We start from the raw sequence: 19,973 nt of genomic DNA on the forward strand, positions 1-19,973 counted from the left end.
CTAACTGGTTTAAATTCCACAGACCTTCAGACATGTCACTTTCCATTGAGGAAATTTTCCCTCTCATCATTAAACACACACACACACACAAACACACACCCCACATGTCTTCCTTCCTCAGTATTAATCACCTTCTCCTATAATTGGTACTTAAAATGTCAAAGGAGAAGAAATTAATTAACAGGAGTATCCTGTACAGTAAGGCATGCTGCAAAGCTCTGGGACTGATTATAAAAAGCACTTCCTTAAATATTTTGAGCACTTTTGGGATTCAGAAACCTCCCTTTTAATTGAAGGATCTTTAACTACACCCCAAGTCCTGGCTGGTGGCCAGGGGTGCAGAGCCACAGGAGGCCGCGTGTGGAAATTCTTTCTCCATCACCTCAGGGAGACCTCCTTCCATACTAGGATAGGTGGCAACGGAGGTTCAGAAACAGCAGGGGCCGCAGGCAGAATCTGAGAGGAAAAGGTTTAACATTACTGAGTTACTGCTGTGTCAGGAACTTTACATACGATTTTTCACAACCATCCTGTAAGACAGGCAATCCGATTATCTCCATTTTACAGATGGGGAAATTGAGGCTCAGAGTGGTTGTGAGTTCCTCAAATCAAGCGGCTACTAACTGAAAGCACAAAGGATTCAAACTTAGGTCTCGAAATAAAGCTTTGCTTTTTCATGGAATCTTGAAAGCGACTTCCCACTCCAGCTACAAACTCTCAACCTATAGGAGTTTTGACAGCTAAGCCAAAGCCAAGACCCAGACCTGGGAGGTGGAGCCGGGAGATGCCCAGCGCCCCGCCCGGCTCCAGTGTCAGCCAATGGTGCTGCAGCCCCCGCAGCCTTTCGTCCAATCAGTCAGAGGTCCCCGCCCCCATCCCCCCTCTCTTCTCTTCCCCGCCCCTCCACTTTCCCTTTGGCTCGACCGAGCTTGACGGAGCGGAAAGTCCCTTCAGTCCGCTCCGGGCCGGCAGCCATTGGAGGAAGGTCTTTCATAGGGGTGCCCAATCAGAGCGTGCGCAGGAATGCAGTTCGGGCTGCGATTGGTTGGAGCGGCTGTTGCCCCTCCGCCCCCGCTCACTCCCTCCCTCCCTGGGCGGTTCAGAGGCGGGGCAAGTGGGGGCGGGCCCAGGTAGCAGGTTTGGCTGCGCGGGGGCTCTCGCGTCTGAGGTAAATACTAGGGCGGTGGGTGTGGGACGGCAGGGCCAGCCGGGGAAGCGGGCTAGAGAGACTGGGGAGGGGGCGACGCCCCGCCCCGCGAGGTGAGTGAGTGAGCGAATGAGCGAGCAGCCGAGCGGGCGAGCGACGGGTGACCCGGCCCCTCGGGCGTCCCTCGCCGGCCTCTGGGCGCCTCGAGCTGCCACCGCGGCCGTCGGGCCCTGGTCGCCGACCCGTTACCTGCCCCGGCCCTTAGCCAGCCAGGCCTGCGGGGTGCTGAGCCAGCTGACGTCAGCCTGGGCTTCCCCACCCCCGGGGCTTCCCCACCTCCCCAGGCCTTCCTGAAAGGGCTCTGAGTCGTGGGAGCGTGGTCACCGCCGCCGGGACCTCTCGAGAAGCGAGGACTTCGTGTGGGAGCAACGCAGGAATCTGTCTCTCCTTTTGAGCCCCTCATTTACAGATCGGGAAACTGAGGCATCCGACGGCCCGGGTTGGCATCGAGAGCGCGGGGTTGTAATCTTACCATCGGTGCCTTGGGGGTGTATCGGTCGATCGGTTTTGGAGTGTTTGTGGCTCCCGTCCAGGAAGAGCAGTAGGGGTTCTGGCCTCGTTAATGGCGTGTTATGCTTTTTCTTTCAGTTTCCCCCTTTCCAGGGTGAGAATGCTTTTACACAGCAACCTGGAGTTCTTTAGTTGAAAGGTGCGCTCTGTTGAAGCAAGGTATTCATTTTTTTCCTCCTCCTCCCCAGCCGCCCACCGCCCCACCCCCCTTTATTGTCATTTAAACGATCTCTGGGGAAATCGTGAAGTCCTGACGGAAGATGGTGTTCCTAGGTTTGGTTCTCAGCCGGGTCAGCTGCCCACTTATTCATGTACTTGGCATCTTTTCTATTCCGCCCCGTGGCATTTGCATGTTTTAGGATGATTGTCGTCTTCCAGCCACCAAGCCTTTCAGTCTCTCAGCCCCCATCACGCCTGCCCCCATCCTCTCCCCATGCTCCCTGGAAAGTTATATGGTTAGCTTAACTAAGGAGCATTGCCTGCCTTGCTTTTGATTTAGAGCTAATAGGGATCTTAATAAGATTGTCCCTTTTGCAGTCATTGGCTCCTGGAGAAAAATCCAGGCCTTGAGAGAGGGTGTTCATTCAAGCGTTGGTTTTCTGCACACCCCCTCACGCCCCGAGGAGACTGAATGGTTTAAGAATTTAGCTTGCTAGTTCCCTACTGGGTAGTGGGTGGATTTGAACTAGCGCAATATTAGGTGAAAATGATTTGCTGGAAATTTTTGTGGAAATTCATATACTGTGAATGTTGATAATACCCAGAACATTCTCTGATGTTCGGCTACAAAATTTTACAGTACTCTTTGGAAGAAGCCTTTCTTTGGAGGGTAACTTTTGTGAAGAGCTGGTAAGATCAGGGCGCTTGTTATGTAAAACAGCAGACATGCTACAGGAATGATTTCTTGTGATCTGGACTGCTTGAGCTGTGATTTTGTTTAAGGAAGTCTACATAAGAAGACAAGAGTAATTATTCTATTCATCAAACTTTCAGTGTTTTGTTCCTTGTTTTCACTAGGTGATCTTAAATTTGTCAGGGTATTTGGTTTTATAGAATTGTGCAACCACACATAGACATCCATATATGGTGTGAGGATCTAGGAACCCAATTTCAAATGAACCTCAAAACAAGTTCTCCTATTTGTGAAATTTTCCTTATTTATTTCCACTTAAGTGTATAACAATGAAGTGGCATAAAGACTGACCATTCATTCGTTGAGTCAGAGAATTAGAATTATTATTTATCTAGGAGATTAGGTAAAAACTGTTAAATACTCAACTCCTGAGTCTTCTTTTAAAAGAAGCTTTTAATCTCTTAAATGATTAGGATGAGGAAATAGAAAATTTGACTTTCACTATTATCACCTGAGTTAACCAATCATTCATTCATTTCTCCTGTACTGAATGTCTAACATACTGTCAGGCCCTTGTTTGGGCAGTGGAAATATAAAGATGAAGGACTTAGGAAATTCACAGTTTCGAAGTGCAGTGGCCAGGTTTAACTCTGGTAAGACCAGAGTGTTCCTGGTTGTTTTGACATGAATATGTAGATGTGGGAGCCAGACTTTGTTTTAAACCTCATAAATCCCACTTGTTTTAGGGACTGAATATGTGTGTTCTTGGGTCACAAGTTATTATGAGGAAAACTGACTCTTTTCTGGCCTGGTCGCTTTTCTGGAATCTCTGCTGTTTAGGAATGTACAAACTTGTTCTTTCAGTGAGAAATATTCTCTTTTAAAATGATAATTATTCTAGTTATCTAGAAGAATTTGGAAAAAGTCCTGTATATCTTCTTTTTTGGAGGGTATTCACACTAACCTCCATACTTCTTTGCCATTTATAATTATGGGCAGCTTTTGGTATTATAATTTTTATTCTGATGTATATAGCCCCTTGTTTTTAAAACAAGACCAGGTATCTCAGGAGATGCAGAATGTTATTGAATTGTATGTTTTCGTTTTCTTTAGTGGAGTTCTTTGAACAGTAACCTGATAACTTGAGACTCAAAATGATATTGTTTCTTCTAGATAAATTAGCTGTTGTCAGTTTTATGTAGTTAATGTTGTTCATCTGTGCTGTATATTATCTTTTAGAACTAATTTGGACCTTTAGTATTTTCATGTAAAACATATTTCTTGATCATCTTCTTTTCATTGCCTTTGATAGGAAACTGATATTTGTGCCTTTCCACCATCATCTTGGTTTAATGACTTTATTGTAATACAATTAAATTCTCCTCTACTCAGGATCCTGGCCCATCAACAAGCTTAGGTAACCGCATATATTTTCAAATCTGTGTGACCTGAACCTCTTCTGAAATGTCAAAAGAAAGTCCTATTCAGCATGGCTTCAGGGTTAAAAATATTACTGTATTACAACTCTTTGAGAATGTTCATGCAGCACTTATAGTATTACTCAGTTTTCCAGCCTGAAATAAGTACAGTGGTATTAAGATGAATTGTTTCAAAGTAAAGTACAGTATATTGTTAGAGGTAATTTTTAAACAATTAGGCCTGAAAAGTAATAAGAGAACAAAAATGAGGGCAGCTGACATATCTTATATCTTCTGTATTTTTCAGTTTCGACCGCTGTGCTGAGTGCATAAAAATACTAAGCTAACAAACCTTGATTGATAAAGAACTCACTGACAATGTGATTTAAATCTTATGTGGTCTTGAGTCAGTTTTTACTGCTTGGGGTTCTTAAGACTTAAGTGTTGTGCTTGTCCCAGTGAAAGAAGAATGTTGGCATCATATTCATTTCTTCAGTGGGAGAACAGTCTCTATTAGCATATTCTGCTGTAATGCCAGTATCATGCTCCTGCTCAGTTGTGTCTGACTCTTTGTGATATCCCATAGACCGCAGTCTGCCAGACTCCTCTGTCCATGGGATTTCCCAGGAAAGAATTCTGGAGTGGGTTGCCATTTCCTTCTTCAGTAATGCCAGTTTACTGAGATATTAATGATCATTAAATTTGTCTTATATATCTCCAGTAGAGCCATAAAATTTCCTGTTTAACTTTATCAGTTAAAATCAGGAGAATCAGTTTTTAATATGATAGTTCCAAACCTATTCTTTTTTCATGTATTCTTTAAAAGAGGAAAAACCACATTTTTGGGTAATGTGGTTATACAAAATGTGGTTTTTATTTTTGGATAATGCTTTTTAAATATTTTGTAACTTTCACTTTGGCTGGTCTGGTTGTCTAACATGACAACTACTGTTAATGAGTTTGTTCACTCTTACTTATGCTAATACAAGTCAGAAAAAAGTTACTGCTCCTTGTGTAGTTCACTTTAAAATATGGTTCATAATAACTGTTGTTAAATTGCCCACAACCTTCTTATAAACCAAAGTAGTTGGTTTAACTGTGTACTGGCTCTGAAATGATTTGCAAAAAACCTTTTGTAATCAAATTGATTTGAAATAGGGTGTCCTAATGCCTTCCACATAGTAGTTTAGTTTTGTCTTGGAATATTCCAGTAGCACTGGTAGTTTTTGTTTTAAATTGTGACATGGATTATGAAGCTGGAGAATCAATCCAGCAAGAATTGTTGGCATATACTAATTATTAAGATTCAAATTATTTTTTAATTTTAATATTTGAAGGCATAATTTGTTGGAACTAAAAAAAATTCTTTTCAAAACAGAATTGCCATACTTTAAAAAATAATTTTGACCAAAAATATTTAAATACATTTGAAAAAGAACAATGCAACTTCACTTTTTTAGGAGTTGCTTTTTGACCATCTCATCCTACCTGGAGCAACAGAAATAATGCCTGTGAAATAAAGCCTATGCGCTTTACTCCTAAAGACCTGTTCAGAATTTATGTATTCCTCTTTTTGTTATTGTTTTATCTTTTTAAACACACAACCATATTTCATTACCTGGCTTCTCAGAACTGATTAGAAATAGTAAGCTGGAAAGCTGTAAAAGAAGTCAAGTGCATGTTGCAGGAAACCACAGAAAATGGCTGATGGCAAGGGAAAATGGTAGAGTAAATCTAGAGAAGGAAGATGCAAGAACTCAGAAAAACCATAATATAAAACCTCTTAAAAGACAAACATCTTTTCATAGTGACAGCCACATACAATGATTTACATTTATGTCAGTAACTCAGTGCTCAAGATAAAATTGAGACTATTTCCTTGTTGAAAAATGCTGACATTTAAGAAGAATTTTAGTCTGCAATGACAAAGACTATATTTGGAAACTTTTAAGGAATAGAGCCAAATTAAGGTTTGGGTCACTGGGTAGCTCATCGCAGGAGTTTTGTTTATATGGTGACAAGATAAGGGTTTCCACAGGTGTCTTATATAAGTAGCAAATGTAAATTGATCCTGTTTCTGCTGAAGTAGTGCCCTCAAGTGGAATTAAGACAAACACGTTATAGAAAAAGAGAAAACCACTTTACGCTACCTGCCCTCACTAAATGTTGTGCATATACTTCAGTGATGTTGATTTGAAGAACAGCAAAGCCCTTTACCCTGGCTCGGGCAGTCTTCATGCCTCATTCTAGCTTGTAGAGGGCCTTTTTGTTAATAAAAACTTTACATTATAGAAAAACCTCATTAACTACCGATGTGTTGTAAAAGAAATACTATTCTGTGTGTAGATTTGCCAGGTTTTGTATTTAATCATTAAGTTAAATGGCTAAACTTAAAATTTGGTTCTTTAGTTTTAGGAATATTTATTTTTTAACTCCAAGAATAAAATAGATGAATATGATATTGCTGTCACCTGCTGCTCTTATCCCGAATAATGGAAATGAATATCACCTCCTCACAGGAGGATGGAATAAATACTGTATTTAGAAACCAAATAGCCACATGCATGTGACAGAGAATACCTAAGGACCATCGTTTTCAGTAAGATAATGAATTAACATAATGAATTAAAGTCTTTACTTGAATTGATGAAATTGTATAGTTTTAAACCTGTGATTCAGGTAGGGTTGAGAAGGCTATTTTAATTGTGAAAGATGAGTATCCTTGTAAAAATTTCAAATGAAAATTTGAAAGTGAGAAAAAAACAATCTTTTCTTCCTTGTCTACATAGTTAGACTTGTGACATAGAAACATTTTATGCTTGATACTATACTGCAGTTATATTTCTTCCTTATGTAGTAGTCCAAGTTTTGATGACTACAAAATTGGTTTTTTAAGACATTGTTAATATAAGCAGATTTATAATATCTGATCTTTATGATTGAGAGAGATTAAATGATAGCTATGATTAATATGATTAACATTTGCTTATTAAGGACAAAGTGTGCAAGATAAGAAAATGAAGCTGAGTTAGATAGAATGTTCCATTATCAAAATATGGCACACAGATAAATGAATTGTGGTTGAAGTTTTAGAATGTGATTTGATGATATTTTTATTGATAAAAATGTTCAACATAATTGTGATGGGTAACTTTTTACTTAAACTACTTGTATAGAAATAATAGCCTTTTTGATTTGTATGTTTTGTCCAAATACAGCAGCTTATTCATTTAAGTTAGGCAGAGGCTATTAATTTTACTTTTTAAAGTTTAAAAATGTCAGAATATTTATATAAGATTATATTTTACTAGAATCTGCATTCATAAATTTCAGTGCCTTGGAAACAAATATTATTGTCTTGTCTTTGGAGATAATTTACAATTGAATCTCCTTTATTAAATATGCAAGATTACAGTAGATACAAGTAATATAGTATGTCTTTTAACCTCTCAAGATATTTTTGAAAGTATATCATTATGTGTATGTGTGTGTGTTTTTAGTAGCTGAATGAAGAATTTAAAAAGTCTTTGACCTTAATTTTAGTTCATGTAGAGTGAAGTGTAAAGTTTCTCTTTGCTTGTCCTCCAGGCATTTTGATTTGCTGTCTTTTTACAGCATGGACACCAAATTGCTAAAAACATGCTTTGGGACTGCCAATGAATTTATCTTTTGTGGTTTTACTACACACTTAGTAATTCCCTTTTTTTTGAGTTAATATTTTGGAGTTAATATCACAATGAGTTCGGGCTTATGGAGCCAAGAAAAAGTTACTTCACCCTACTGGGAAGAGCGGATTTTTTATTTGCTTCTTCAAGAATGCAGTGTTACAGACAAACAAACACAAAAACTCCTTAAAGTACCAAAGGGAAGTATAGGACAGTATATCCAAGACCGTTCTGTGGGGCTTTCGAGGATTCCTTCTGCCAAAGGCAAGAAAAATCAGATTGGATTAAAAATTCTAGAGCAACCACATGCAGTTCTGTTTGTTGATGAAAAGGATGTTGTAGAAATAAATGAGAAATTCACAGAGTTACTTTTGGCAATTACCAATTGTGAAGAGAGGTTCAGCTTGTTTAAAAACAGAAACAGACTAAGTAAAGGCCTCCAAATAGATGTGGGCTGCCCTGTGAAAGTCCAGCTGAGATCTGGGGAAGAAAAATTTCCTGGAGTTGTGCGCTTCAGAGGACCTTTATTAGCAGAGAGGACAGTATCGGGAATATTCTTTGGAGTAGAATTACTGGTAAGTTTGATAAGTCATCTTAGTGGGCTGTGTATTTATGTGTGTCTGTGTCTGTGTGCACATACATTTTTCCTTTTCCTGTTTTGAATACAAAATAAGTTTTCCCAGAATTCTATATTTTTTAATGTTCGTAATCCTGAGGATTTACTTTCTAATGGTAGAGTAAGATGATACAAAGATGATGCTTTGAAAACTTTGAAAAGCTCTGTATAGTAGGAAACATACAAATAGATCATGTAGTTATTGAAGACTTTCATATCTTTGAATGTTAAAAATGAACTCTTAGCAATTGCAAACAAATTACTTAAAATTGTTAATTATCCTGTGACATTATCTGTAGGTTTCTTAGCTTTTCTTAAAGTATACTATTAAGTAACAAAATTTGGATATATAAGTTGTAGCAATTGCAACTGGCTTATATTTGTCCCTGATAATATATGTGAAAATCATGTTGACATTTGTTTGCACTGAAAAGAAAACCAAGAACTCTGTGATAATGTTTCCAAAATTAATATTCTCAAGAATTTAAGTGTTAGTTACATTTTGACATTCTTGCAAATACAATTTCATGCCTCGTTTGCTTTTTAAGTTTTTTAAGCAGAGATTGGAAAACAATTGGAGAATTGAATCCCCGCTATGCCATTTACTAGCTGAGTTACCGGGTTATTTAACCAAACTGCTTTCTAAATCTGCATCCTCATCTGTGAAATAGTGATATTAATACACAACTTGCAGTGTTTTTGTGATATACTGATTCAGGATTTAACATGGTGACTGGCACATAGTACGTGCTCAATAAATGGAGATAACACTACTGTTAAAATAAGTTTTTCTTTTTATGACAAAATTTTTGTTAAAACCACAATGTAAAATCCAGCCCAAGCTCTCTCACAGTAGAGTTATTATTTAAAATTATCATGTAATTTTATTTCAGCATCCGATACAGTTTCTTCCTTATTTTTTGAACACCCTATATTCAATGGCAACTGCTAATAATTGTATTTCTTATATGTGTCACTTAGAATTTGTTCAGTGATTTCTCTGAAGTCCACAGAGTGCATCTTTTTTCTTAGGGATCATCTTTCTCCATCAGTCACTCATTTTTTTTTCTCTCTCTCATTTAAAAACTAGGAAGAAGGTCGTGGCCAAGGTTTCACTGATGGGGTATATCAAGGGAAGCAGCTTTTTCAGTGTGATGAAGATTGTGGAGTATTTGTTGCGTTGGACAAGCTAGAACTGATAGAAGATGATGACACTGGATTGGAAAGTGATTATGCAGGTCCAGTGGATACAATGCAAGTTGAACTACCCCCCCTGGAAATAAACTCCAGAGTTTCTTTGAAGCTTGGAGAAACTATAGAATCTGGAACGGTTATATTCTGTGATGTTTTGCCAGGCAAAGAAAGCTTAGGATATTTTGTTGGTGTGGACATGGTAAGAAATTTTGAATTATATGGTCTTTGTTGTATACATCTGTTAGTTTTATAACCAATTTAGGTCCAGCTTAAACACTTTGAATACTTGAAATAGACTAACTTGTAGTAATTTAAAGAGCATGTTCTCATTTATCTTTAGTAAAGGAATGTTGATATGGGATAGGAGTCTAGTTGTAGAATTATAGTTACTCATTTTTCCAGTCTGAATAAATGGAAATAATGTTTTCAGTCTTTAAATTTGCTGTGTAATAAACAGAAAAAAACCCCACCAGAATATATTGCATTATGTCTTAGTTTTCTTTATTTTGAAAAGGGTTTTTTTTTTTTTTGTAATCTGTGTTTCTCTTTTTATAATATTTTGCTGAATTTTATTGACTGATCTGATTTTAATGATTTAGTGTAAAAGTCACTTATGGAAAATGCCTGAATAGAGGAACAGCACATTGCTTTAGAGGAAAACACAATTCAGTGCCTTCATAGGGTGTATTTCACTCAAAAAAGTTTTTTGTTTTAATTGTAAAATTTATGAAACATAAAATTTACCAATTTAGCCATTTTAAAGTGACATTAAGTACATTCACATTGTTGTGCACCCATCATCTCCAGAACATTTTCTTCCACCCAAAATGAAACTCTGTACCTATTAAACAATAACACCCTATTACTCACTCCTCTCAGCCAGTGTTCTTCTGACAACTAGAATTCTTTCTGTCTTCGTGTATTTGCTTATTCTCTTTGCCTCATATAAGTGGAATCATACAGTATTTGTCTTTTCATTTGTGTCACTCATTGTTAATGTTACCTTACAGTCATAATTGTTAATAATGAATACATCTCAATGTGGCAAATTGGACAGTACATGTGGGATTAAGAGAAGGAGAAGAAAAAGGCTTGAGAACAATTTTTATCATAGATTGAAAATATGGACAAGAATTTGTTAGGTATAATGAAGAAAATTCATACGGAATTATTAAACACCAGCAAGAATTGGGAGAGGTTGTGAGTAATAGACTTTTGTACTCATGGTGCTTTTAGTGATTATTTTTATCTATTCAGTTAAACTTTGGGTAGGATATGAATGCTCTAGTGTAAGTTTCTCTTACACTTTGTTTGGAAATCCAAGGAAATTCTATTTGATACCCATTAGTTAAACAAACCTCACTCTGTCGTTTAGATAAACGCTTACTGAACATTTACTATGTGAAAAGTTAGAGCCAGAGTTAAATACATAGGTCCCTCGGAATAGCTAGAAATATAACACATTTTAAACCATTAATCTTTAAATATTCAGAACTTGTTTAGAAAAGAGAGTGTGGGCTGAGCAGGGGGAAGGTTAGAGAAAGAGGGCCATAGGTCATTGGAGTTAGTTTGCTTTTGCTTTAGGTCATTTAGGCCTCAAACTTGGCAAAAGCCATTTAGGCCTTTCTCTCCTTAGATGGCAGTGTAGGTAGCATCTTGTTTACTTGGGGCGTCTGCTGAGCCGTTGCACCACCAGCTTCTCTCCCTGCCTCTGTCTGTCTTCCAGTTGGCTTGTGCAAACATTCGTTCCAAACCCCCTTAGTGCAGTCCTTGAAAGGAAAGTTCTGGCTAATGCAATAGTGTTCATCTCCTTCTATTTCCAGTGCTATTTAGAATGCTGTCCACATTGGTGCTCAGGGCAGTTGTCTGACTGGCCTGTCTTCCTAATCTAGCTCCATGAACAGCACTGGACAAGTTGGTGCTACACTGGAATATAAAGTAATTAATATAAAGATCTCCATTTGGAAGGGAATTCTTGCAAACTCATAAAATGACAAAGAACAATTGAAAAAATAGACTTTGTGTCTACAGAAAAAAATTCCTATCTATATAGGAAATCAAATTGAACATTTATGTAAGTGCGCAGGGAATGTGAAGGAGTGATTAGAGCAAGCTAGGGTTAATTAGGGGCAGCTTTCTGGGTGAAACGGTGTATGATTACTGCATCTACCAGTGTAGATGTATGTCATATAGACTATTTATTGTCTAGTCAAGTATGATGAACACTTTTGATCCTTTGCTCACCAGGTGGATTTCTGTGGCTTGACTATTCTTGGATCTCATTTTTTAGAGGATCTTCTTGTGGAAAATATGCTTTCATATTTGTTTTATTGAGGAGGATTTTAAAGTTTATTCTGTTAATTTCTAGGATAATCCTATTGGCAACTGGGATGGAAGATTTGATGGAGTGCAGCTTTGTAGTTTTGCAAGTGTTGAAAGTACAATTCTCTTGCATATCAATGACATCATCCCAGGTATGTTTTCTTTGTGTTTTATATATTGTTAAGGCAGAGCTTCTAAGACATATTCAGTTATGAGGATATAAATATAAGCTTCAAGATGCATTTTTGGAACTTGACCTTATATTATGGAATTATTATTACATAGGATATCTTTCCTTACCCCCAGATAAAAATACTTAAATATTTTCATTTCTGAAAGTATGTCAATATGGGGTACCTTTCATTTGTTATCATTCACTTTTTCATACCTTGTCTATTTTAACCTTTTCTGATAATTGCAAGAGTCAGAAAATATAATAAACTGCTACCTGTTTGAGTGAGAGCCTGGTTACATCTAGAAGCCTTTTAGTAGAAGTTGGTCATTTTAGTATAATCTGATATATTGTGGAGAGGATTCTTGCTGGATACCTCATGAGATCTCTTCCAGTTTCAAGGTGGTATAATTGATCTGACTTCGTGACTCTGTAATCAGAAACAGATCACTCAGCTTTTACATCTTAAAAATAATCTTCAGTTCAGTTCAGTTCAGTCGCTCATTTGTGTCCAGCTCTTTGCAGCCCCGTGAACCGCAGCATGCCAGGCCTCCCTGTCCATCACCAACTCCTGGAGTTCACTCAAACTCATCGAGTCGGTGATGCCATCCAGCCATCTCATTCTCTGTCGTCCCCTTCTCCTCCTGCCCCCAATCCCTCCCAGCATCAGAGTCTTTTCCAATGAGTCAACTCTTCACATGAGGTGGCCAAGTACTGGAGTTTTAGCTTTAGCATCATTCCTTCCAAAGAAATCCCAGGGCTGATCTCCTTCAGAATGGACTGGTTGAATCTCCTTGCAGTCCAAGGGACTCTCAAGAGTCTTCTCCAACACCACAGTTCAAAAGCATCAATTCTTCGGCGCTCAGCTTTCTTCATAGTCCAACTTTCACATCCAAACATGACCACTGGAAAAACCATAGCCTTGACTAGACGGACCTTTGTTGGCAAAGTAATGTCTCTGCTTTTGAATATGCTGTCTAGGTTGGTCATAACTTTTCTTCCAAGGAGTAAGCGTCTTTTAATTTCATGGCTGCAGTCACCATCTGCAGTGATTTTGGAGCCCCCCAAAATAAAGTTACCTCAAAGAAGTAGCACCTAATGGCTGATGTCAACTAATTAGTAAATTCTTATAGTTAGCAGCATCAGCATCACCTTCTCCCTGCTCTTAGTGTAATTCTAGTTAGAAGCTAGTCTACTAGTAGTATGTTAATCATGCAACATACAGAGGCAATCAAAGTTGGCGATTCTCATTGAACATTATGCAGCTATGAATTGTCAGAAAGCCTGCATTCAATAGCCATGAATTATGAATTTCTTAGATAACTTCTGCATTCTTGACAGAGTTATTAAGGTAGGTCTTCAGTTTAGTTCAGTCGCTCAGTCGTGTCCAACTCTTGGCGACTCCCGGAGTCCACCCAAACTCATGTCCATTGTGTCAGCGATGCCATCCAACCATCTCATCCTCTGTCGTCCCCTTCTCCTGCCCTCAGTCTTTCCCAGCATCAGGGTCTTTTCCAGTGAGTCAGCTCTCTGCATCAGGTGGCCAAAGTATTGGAGTTTCAGCTTCAACATCAGTCCCTCCAATGAACACCCAGGACTGATCTCCTTTAGGATGTTCTGGTTGGATCTCCTTGCAGTCCAAAGGACTCTCAAGAGTCGTCTTCAGTGTCACAGTTCAGAAGCATCAATTCTTTGGCGCTCAGCTTTCTTTATAGTCCAACTCACATCCATACGTGACTACTGGAAAAACCATAGCCTTGACTAGATGGACCTTTGTTGGCAAAGTAGTCTCTGCTTCTTAATATGCTGTCTAGGTTGGTTATAACTGTCCTTCCAAGGAGCAAGCGTCTTTTAATTTCATGGCTGCAGTCACCATCTGCAGTGATTTTGGAGCCCAGAAAAATAAAGTCAGCCACTGTTTCCATTGTTTCTCCATCTATTTGCCATGAAGTGATGGGACCAGATGCCATGATCTTAGTTTTCTGAATGTTGAGTTTTAAGCCAACTTTTTCACTCTCCACTTTTACCTTCATCAAGAGGCTCTTTAGTTCCTCTTCTCTTTCTGCCATAAGGGTGGTGTCATCTGCATATCTGAGGTTATTGATATTTTTCCCAGCAATCTTGATTCCAGCTTGTGCTTCCTCCAGCCAGCCCTAAGGTAGGTATTAATTATCCCCATTTTGCTGATGAAAAAAAAAACTGGGGCTTAGATAGGGATAAGATTTGCTAGGATCAACTAAGATCCTACTTGATTTTGGTAGAGCCAGAATTCAAATCCAGGCTTGTCTGATGATAAAGCTCTGCCCTTTTCAGTACCTCCTCACCCCAAGTCCTGTGTGTTTACTTGGGATATGAAGACCTGTATAGAAGAACATACTTGTCAGCGTCACATGTATACTTGTGAATATTGTTTCTATGGAGATGTATTTTGTCTCTGAGTCTTTAAAAGCTGACTTTTGCTATATCAAGAATCAGAACTGAACAAAATGGTTTGGGTTTTTTTTGCTATCAGTGTTATTGATGATTTTGACATAGGACACTTTTGAGTACCCCACAGGTCATTTCAGGTCCTCAGTTTCTTTTTTTGTAAAAATGAAAGGGTTAATTAATACTAGATGATTCTTGAGATTCCTTCTAGCCTGTATTCTTTGCCGTTCCTAATTCCTTGTTGACTTGGCAAGTAATAAATGCTTGTATTGCTGAGTTAGGAAATGCTTTCTGCGTTAGCTTTTAGCCTTGCAGCAAGAATACATTAATCAGTTGGAGAAATGAGATTCAAATGATAAATTTGTTTCAATTTTGCTTTGTAAAAGTCTGACATACTTTGTTTTCCTTGATTTCTTTAAAATCAGGTTTTAATTTCTTACATATTGGGTTCTTAGCTATTTGTTTGCTTCCCTTTGGAAATGAATGCTTTATATTCAAGGGGGAGCATACATGTGCTTGATATTTTACCTAGTAATAATATAATTTACCTTTTCATGCCTGCTTGTGGAAAAACATAGTTTGTGATATTATAAATTGAAATACCTTTTGATGTTACAATAAATGTTTATTGTCTAAAAAGCAGTTTTCCAAAGGCTTGTTCCTTCATCAAATGTTATTAAACCCTTACTTAGGGTTTTTTTTTGGTGGGGGGGAGTGTTGAGGATATAGTAGGAAACAAAACAGATAAAAGTTCAGAAATGGAGCTTTTATTCTAGAGAGTGAAGACAGATAATGAATGAGATATATGGTCAATTAGGAGCTTTCCAGGTGGCTCAATGGTAAAGAATCCACCTGCAAATGCAGGAAATGCTGGAGACGTGGATTCCATGGCTGGGTCAGGAAGATCCCCTGGAGAAGGAAATGGCAACCCACTCAAGTATCCTTGCCTGGGAAATCCCATGGACAGAGGAGCCTGGTGGCTACGGTCGATGGGGTCACAAAGTTTCGGACATGACTTAGTGACTAAATAACTGCAGTGGTCCATTAGATGCTGATTGAGTGGAGAATGGTAAGCAACGTAAGGGGAAAGGATCTGCTAGGATGTGAAGGGTGGGATTTTGTTTTTACTTTATGTAGAGTAGTCCCTTGGACGTGGGGTATCTCTTTATGGCTGCTCCAGCAAAGGGCAGCCGCTGCTCCTTACCTTGGACGTGGGATATCTCCTCATGGCCTTCGCTCCTGACCTTGGACCAAAGAAAAGCAAGGAGAGATAAGAAAGCCTTCCTCAGTGATCAGTGCAAAGAAATAGAGGAAAATAATAGAATGGGAAAGACTGGAGATCTCTTCAGGAAAATTAGAGATACCAGAGGAACATTTCATGCAAACATGGGCTCAATAAAGGACAGAAATGGTATGGACCTAGCAGAAGCAGAAGATATTAAGAAGAGGTGGCAGAAATACACAGAAGAACTGTACGAAAAAGATATTCATGATTCAGATAATCACAATCGTGTGATCACTCACCTAGAGCCAGACATCCTGGAATGTGAAGTCAAGTGGGCTTTAGGAAGCATCACTACAAACAAAGCTAGTGGAGGTGATAGAATTCCAGTTGAGCTATTTCAAATCCTAAAAGATGATGTTGTGAAAGTGCCACACTCAACATGCCAGCAAATTTGGAAAACTCAGCAGTAGGCACAGGACTGGAAAAAGTCAGTTTTCATTCCAATCTCAAAGAAAGGCGATGCCAAAGAATGCTCAAACTATCACACAATTGCACTCATCTCACACACTAGTAAAGTAATGCTCAAAATTCTCCACGCCAGGCTTCAGCAGCACATGAACTGTGAACTTGCAGATGTTTGAGCTGGTTTTAGAAAAGGCAGAGGAACCAGAGAACAAATTGCCAACATCCACTGGATCATTGAAAAAGCAAGAGAGTTCCAGAAAAACTATGCCAGAGCTTTTGACTGTGTGGATCAAAATAAACTGTGGAAAATTCTGAAAGAGATGGGAATACCAGACCACCTCACCTGCCTCTTGAGAAATCTTTATGCAGGTCAGGAAGCAACAGTTAGAACTGGACATGGAAAAACAGACTGGTTCCAAATAGGAAAAGGAGTACGTCAAGGCTGTATATTATCACCCTGCTTATTTAACTTACATGCAGAGTACATCATGAGAAATGCTGGACTGGATGAAGCACAAGCTGGAATCAAGATTGCCAGGAGAAATATCAATAACCTCAGATATGCAGATGACACCACCCTTATGGCAGAAAGAGAAGAGGAACTAAAGAGCCTCTTGATGAAAGTGAAAGAGGAGAGTGAAAAAGCTGGCTTAAAGATCAACATTCAGAAAACTAAGATCATGGCATCTGGTCCCATCACTTCATGGCAAATAGATGGGGAAACAATGGAAACAGTGGCTGACTTTATTTTTCTGGGCTCCAAAATCACTGCAGATGGTGACTGCAGCCATGAAATTAAAAGACGCTTACTCCTTGGAAGGAAAGTTATGACCAACCTAGACAGCATATTAAGAAGCAGAGATGTTACTTTGCCAACAAAGGTCCATCTAGTCAAGGCTATGGTTTTTCCAGTAGTCATGTATGGATGTGAGAGTTGGACTATAAAGAAAGCTGAGCACCGAAGAATTGATGCTTCTGAACTGTGGTGTTGGAGAAGACTCTTGAGAGTCCCTTGGACTGCAAGAGATCCAACCAGAACATCCTGAAGGAGATCAGTCCTGGGTGTTCATTGGAGGGACTGATGTTGAAGCTGAAACTCCAATACTTTGGCCATCTGATGCAGAGAGCTGACTCATTGGAAAAGACCCTGATGCTGGGAGGGATTGGGAGCAGGAGGAGAAGGGGATGACAGAGGATGAGATGGCTGGATGGCATCACTGACACAATGGACATGAGTTTGGGTAAACTCTGGGAGTTGGTGATGGACAAAGAGGCCTGGTGTGTTTTAGTCCATGAGTCGCAGAGTCGGACACGAGTGAGAAACTGAACTGAACGGAACTGAGGGAAGTCCCAGTGAGCTTCTCTAATATGTTGACATTTGAGCTCTTCACGTGAAGGTGATTTGAGGGCTTGGCCAGCTTGAGGAATAGCAAGGGGTTCACTGTAGCTTGAGTGAGGGGCAGTGATAGGAGAGGTAGTGAAGCTAGACCATGCAGGGCCAAATGGGCTGGTGTATGGATTCTTGGCTTTACTCTAGGGAACTGGGGCGCTAACGTGGATTTTGCACAAAGGACAACTTATGTAACTTCCATTTAAAAATGATGGCCCTGGCTGCAAGTTGAAGGCAGAGACAAGGAAATCAGGAGGGGGACTGTTGCAATTATCCATATGAGAGACAGAAGATGGTGGCTTGGATTGGATTGGTGTGTAATAGCTTGTTTAGTTTAGCCTGTTTTAAAACTTATAATAAATAAAATCATAGTGATTGTATTCTCTAATGATTGCATTATTAAAGTATATTTTGAGATTCCTTGTGGTGAATAATGGCATTAGTAGGCTGTTTACCTTATTGCTTCATAGTATATTTCATTGTGTGAATACTTCATGATTTAATAACTCATTCTAATGTCACTGGTTGTTCAGGTTTTGAGTATTTCCATATCCTCGTCAACACTTGGTACCCATTAAAATTTTTGCCAATCTGATACCTTTGAGAAATGGTATTTCAGGGTGGTTTTAATCGTAGTTCCCTCATCACAAGTAGGGTTGAATAATTTTCATATGTTTATGGAAAATTTATGTCCTCTAATAAATACCTGGTTATGTCTTTCCTCAGTTTTTTGTTGATTTGTCTATTTATTGATTTGTGAATTCTTTATTTTAAAATTTTAATAAAATATTTTTCAACATTTTATTATGCAATTTCAAACATAGAAAAGTTGGAAGAATTTTATACTGAACATCCCTATTCCTACCACCTAGTTTCTATAATTAACATTTTTATATAATACTTGCTTTATCATATTTATCCATCCCTCTATCCATGCACGTCTCCATCTTTTTTTTGGTAATGCATTGCAAAATAAGTTACAGACCTCAGTAGACTTCATCCTAAATACTTCAGTATGCATATAATTAACTAGAGATAAGTATTTAAGGTTTTCTTCCTTTTGAGATGAAAGACCATATGGTAATAAAATATACATTGTATTGTTGGAATTTTGACCAATGCAAAAACCCTTGAGTTTAGTAACTATCATGTTACTAAAATAGTTTTTAATAAGAAATGTATTTGCATATCTCAAATCAAAATAATGAAACAGTATAGTAGGATGTCTTGTTTCCATTCTATCTCCTCTGCTCTAGTTGCCCCCTCACTCCACTCCTTGCCACCCACCAGTGGGTGAGTTATTAGTTTCTTGAGTTAGCTATTAGTTTCTTGTATATCTTTTCAGAGTTTCTTCATACAGTATAAGTACATATTCTTTCTTCCCTTTATAGGCGTGAAGGATAATATTTATTCTGCACGTGCTTTATTCTCTTTACTTTTTATCTTGGAAGTCTTTTTATATCTTAGGTTCTCATTATTTATAGTACATATTTTCCATTGGTATTGTGGTTCCCTAATTTATTGATTCTTATTAATAGATATTTGTATTGTTTCTAAATTTTTACTATGCACAAGGCTGCACTAACCTCATACATATATATTTTCTACATGTGCTACCTTACCTGTAGGATAAATTCCCGGAAGTGGGTTTGTTTGGTGAAAAGCTGCATGCATTTGTTTTGTTCTCAGTTCAGTCACTCAGTCGTATCCGACTCTTTGCGACCCCATGAATCACAGCACGCCAGGCCTCCCTGTCCATCACCAACTCCCGGAGTTCACTCAGACTCACATCCATCGAGTCAGTGATGCCATCCAGCCATCTCATCCTCTGTCGTCCCCTTCTCCTCCTGCTCCCAATCCCTCCCAGCATCAGAGTCTTTTCCAATGAGTCAACTCTTCGCATGAGGTGGCCAAAGTACTGGAGTTTTAGCTTTAGCATCATTCCTTCCAAAGAAATCCCAGGGCTGATCTCCTTCAGAATGGACTGGTGGGATCTCCTTGCAGTCCAAGGGACTCTCAAGAGTCTTCTCCAACACCACAGTTCAAAAGCATCAGTTCTTCGGCGCTCAGTCTGTTTTGTTCTAGATACTGCTAAATTGCTTTTGGTAGTCGATGTAGCAATGTGTATTTCTGCCAGCAGAGTGTAAGGGTGATTTATTTTTTATTTTGCTTTTTATTTATTTATTTTTTACTGAATAGTTGATTTACAGTGTTGTGTTTCTGGAGTATAGCAAATGATTCAGTTTTGCATATGTTTGTGTGTGTGTGTGTGTGTGTGTGTGTATGTACACACTCATATTCTTTTCATTATGTATTATTATAGGATAATGAACATAGTTCCCTGTGCTCTACAGTGGGAACTCGTTGTTTATCTGTTTTATGTAGTAGTATGTCCCAAACTCCTAATTTATCCCTTTCTCACCACCTTTCCCCTTTGGTAACCATAAGTTTGTTTTCTATGTCTGTGGGTCTGTTTCTGTCTTGCAAGTAAATTCATTTGTGTCATATT

General features: G+C 38.6%; 1 protein-coding gene across 8 annotated transcripts in view; it reads left to right on the forward strand.

Moving 5' to 3' along the window:
- Positions 1 to 1,114: 1,114 nt before the first annotated feature.
- Positions 1,115 to 19,973, forward strand: part of CYLD (CYLD lysine 63 deubiquitinase) — a 62,536-nt gene continuing 43,677 nt past the window's right edge. The window contains exons 1-6 of one of the 8 annotated variants that reach the window (XM_052655447.1): positions 1,141 to 1,168; positions 1,796 to 1,876; positions 3,883 to 3,987; positions 7,577 to 8,228; positions 9,360 to 9,662; positions 11,832 to 11,937. In XM_052655447.1, coding sequence (XP_052511407.1) covers positions 7,725 to 8,228; positions 9,360 to 9,662; positions 11,832 to 11,937 — 913 coding nt within the window. In that variant the 5' untranslated portion in view covers positions 1,141 to 1,168; positions 1,796 to 1,876; positions 3,883 to 3,987; positions 7,577 to 7,724. The other 7 variants (XM_052655454.1, XM_052655448.1, XM_052655450.1 and 4 more) reach the window with 7 other exon arrangements.

This window comes from Budorcas taxicolor, chromosome 18 (genome assembly GCF_023091745.1).
Source record: "Budorcas taxicolor isolate Tak-1 chromosome 18, Takin1.1, whole genome shotgun sequence".
Taxonomy (NCBI): Eukaryota; Metazoa; Chordata; class Mammalia; order Artiodactyla; family Bovidae; genus Budorcas; species Budorcas taxicolor.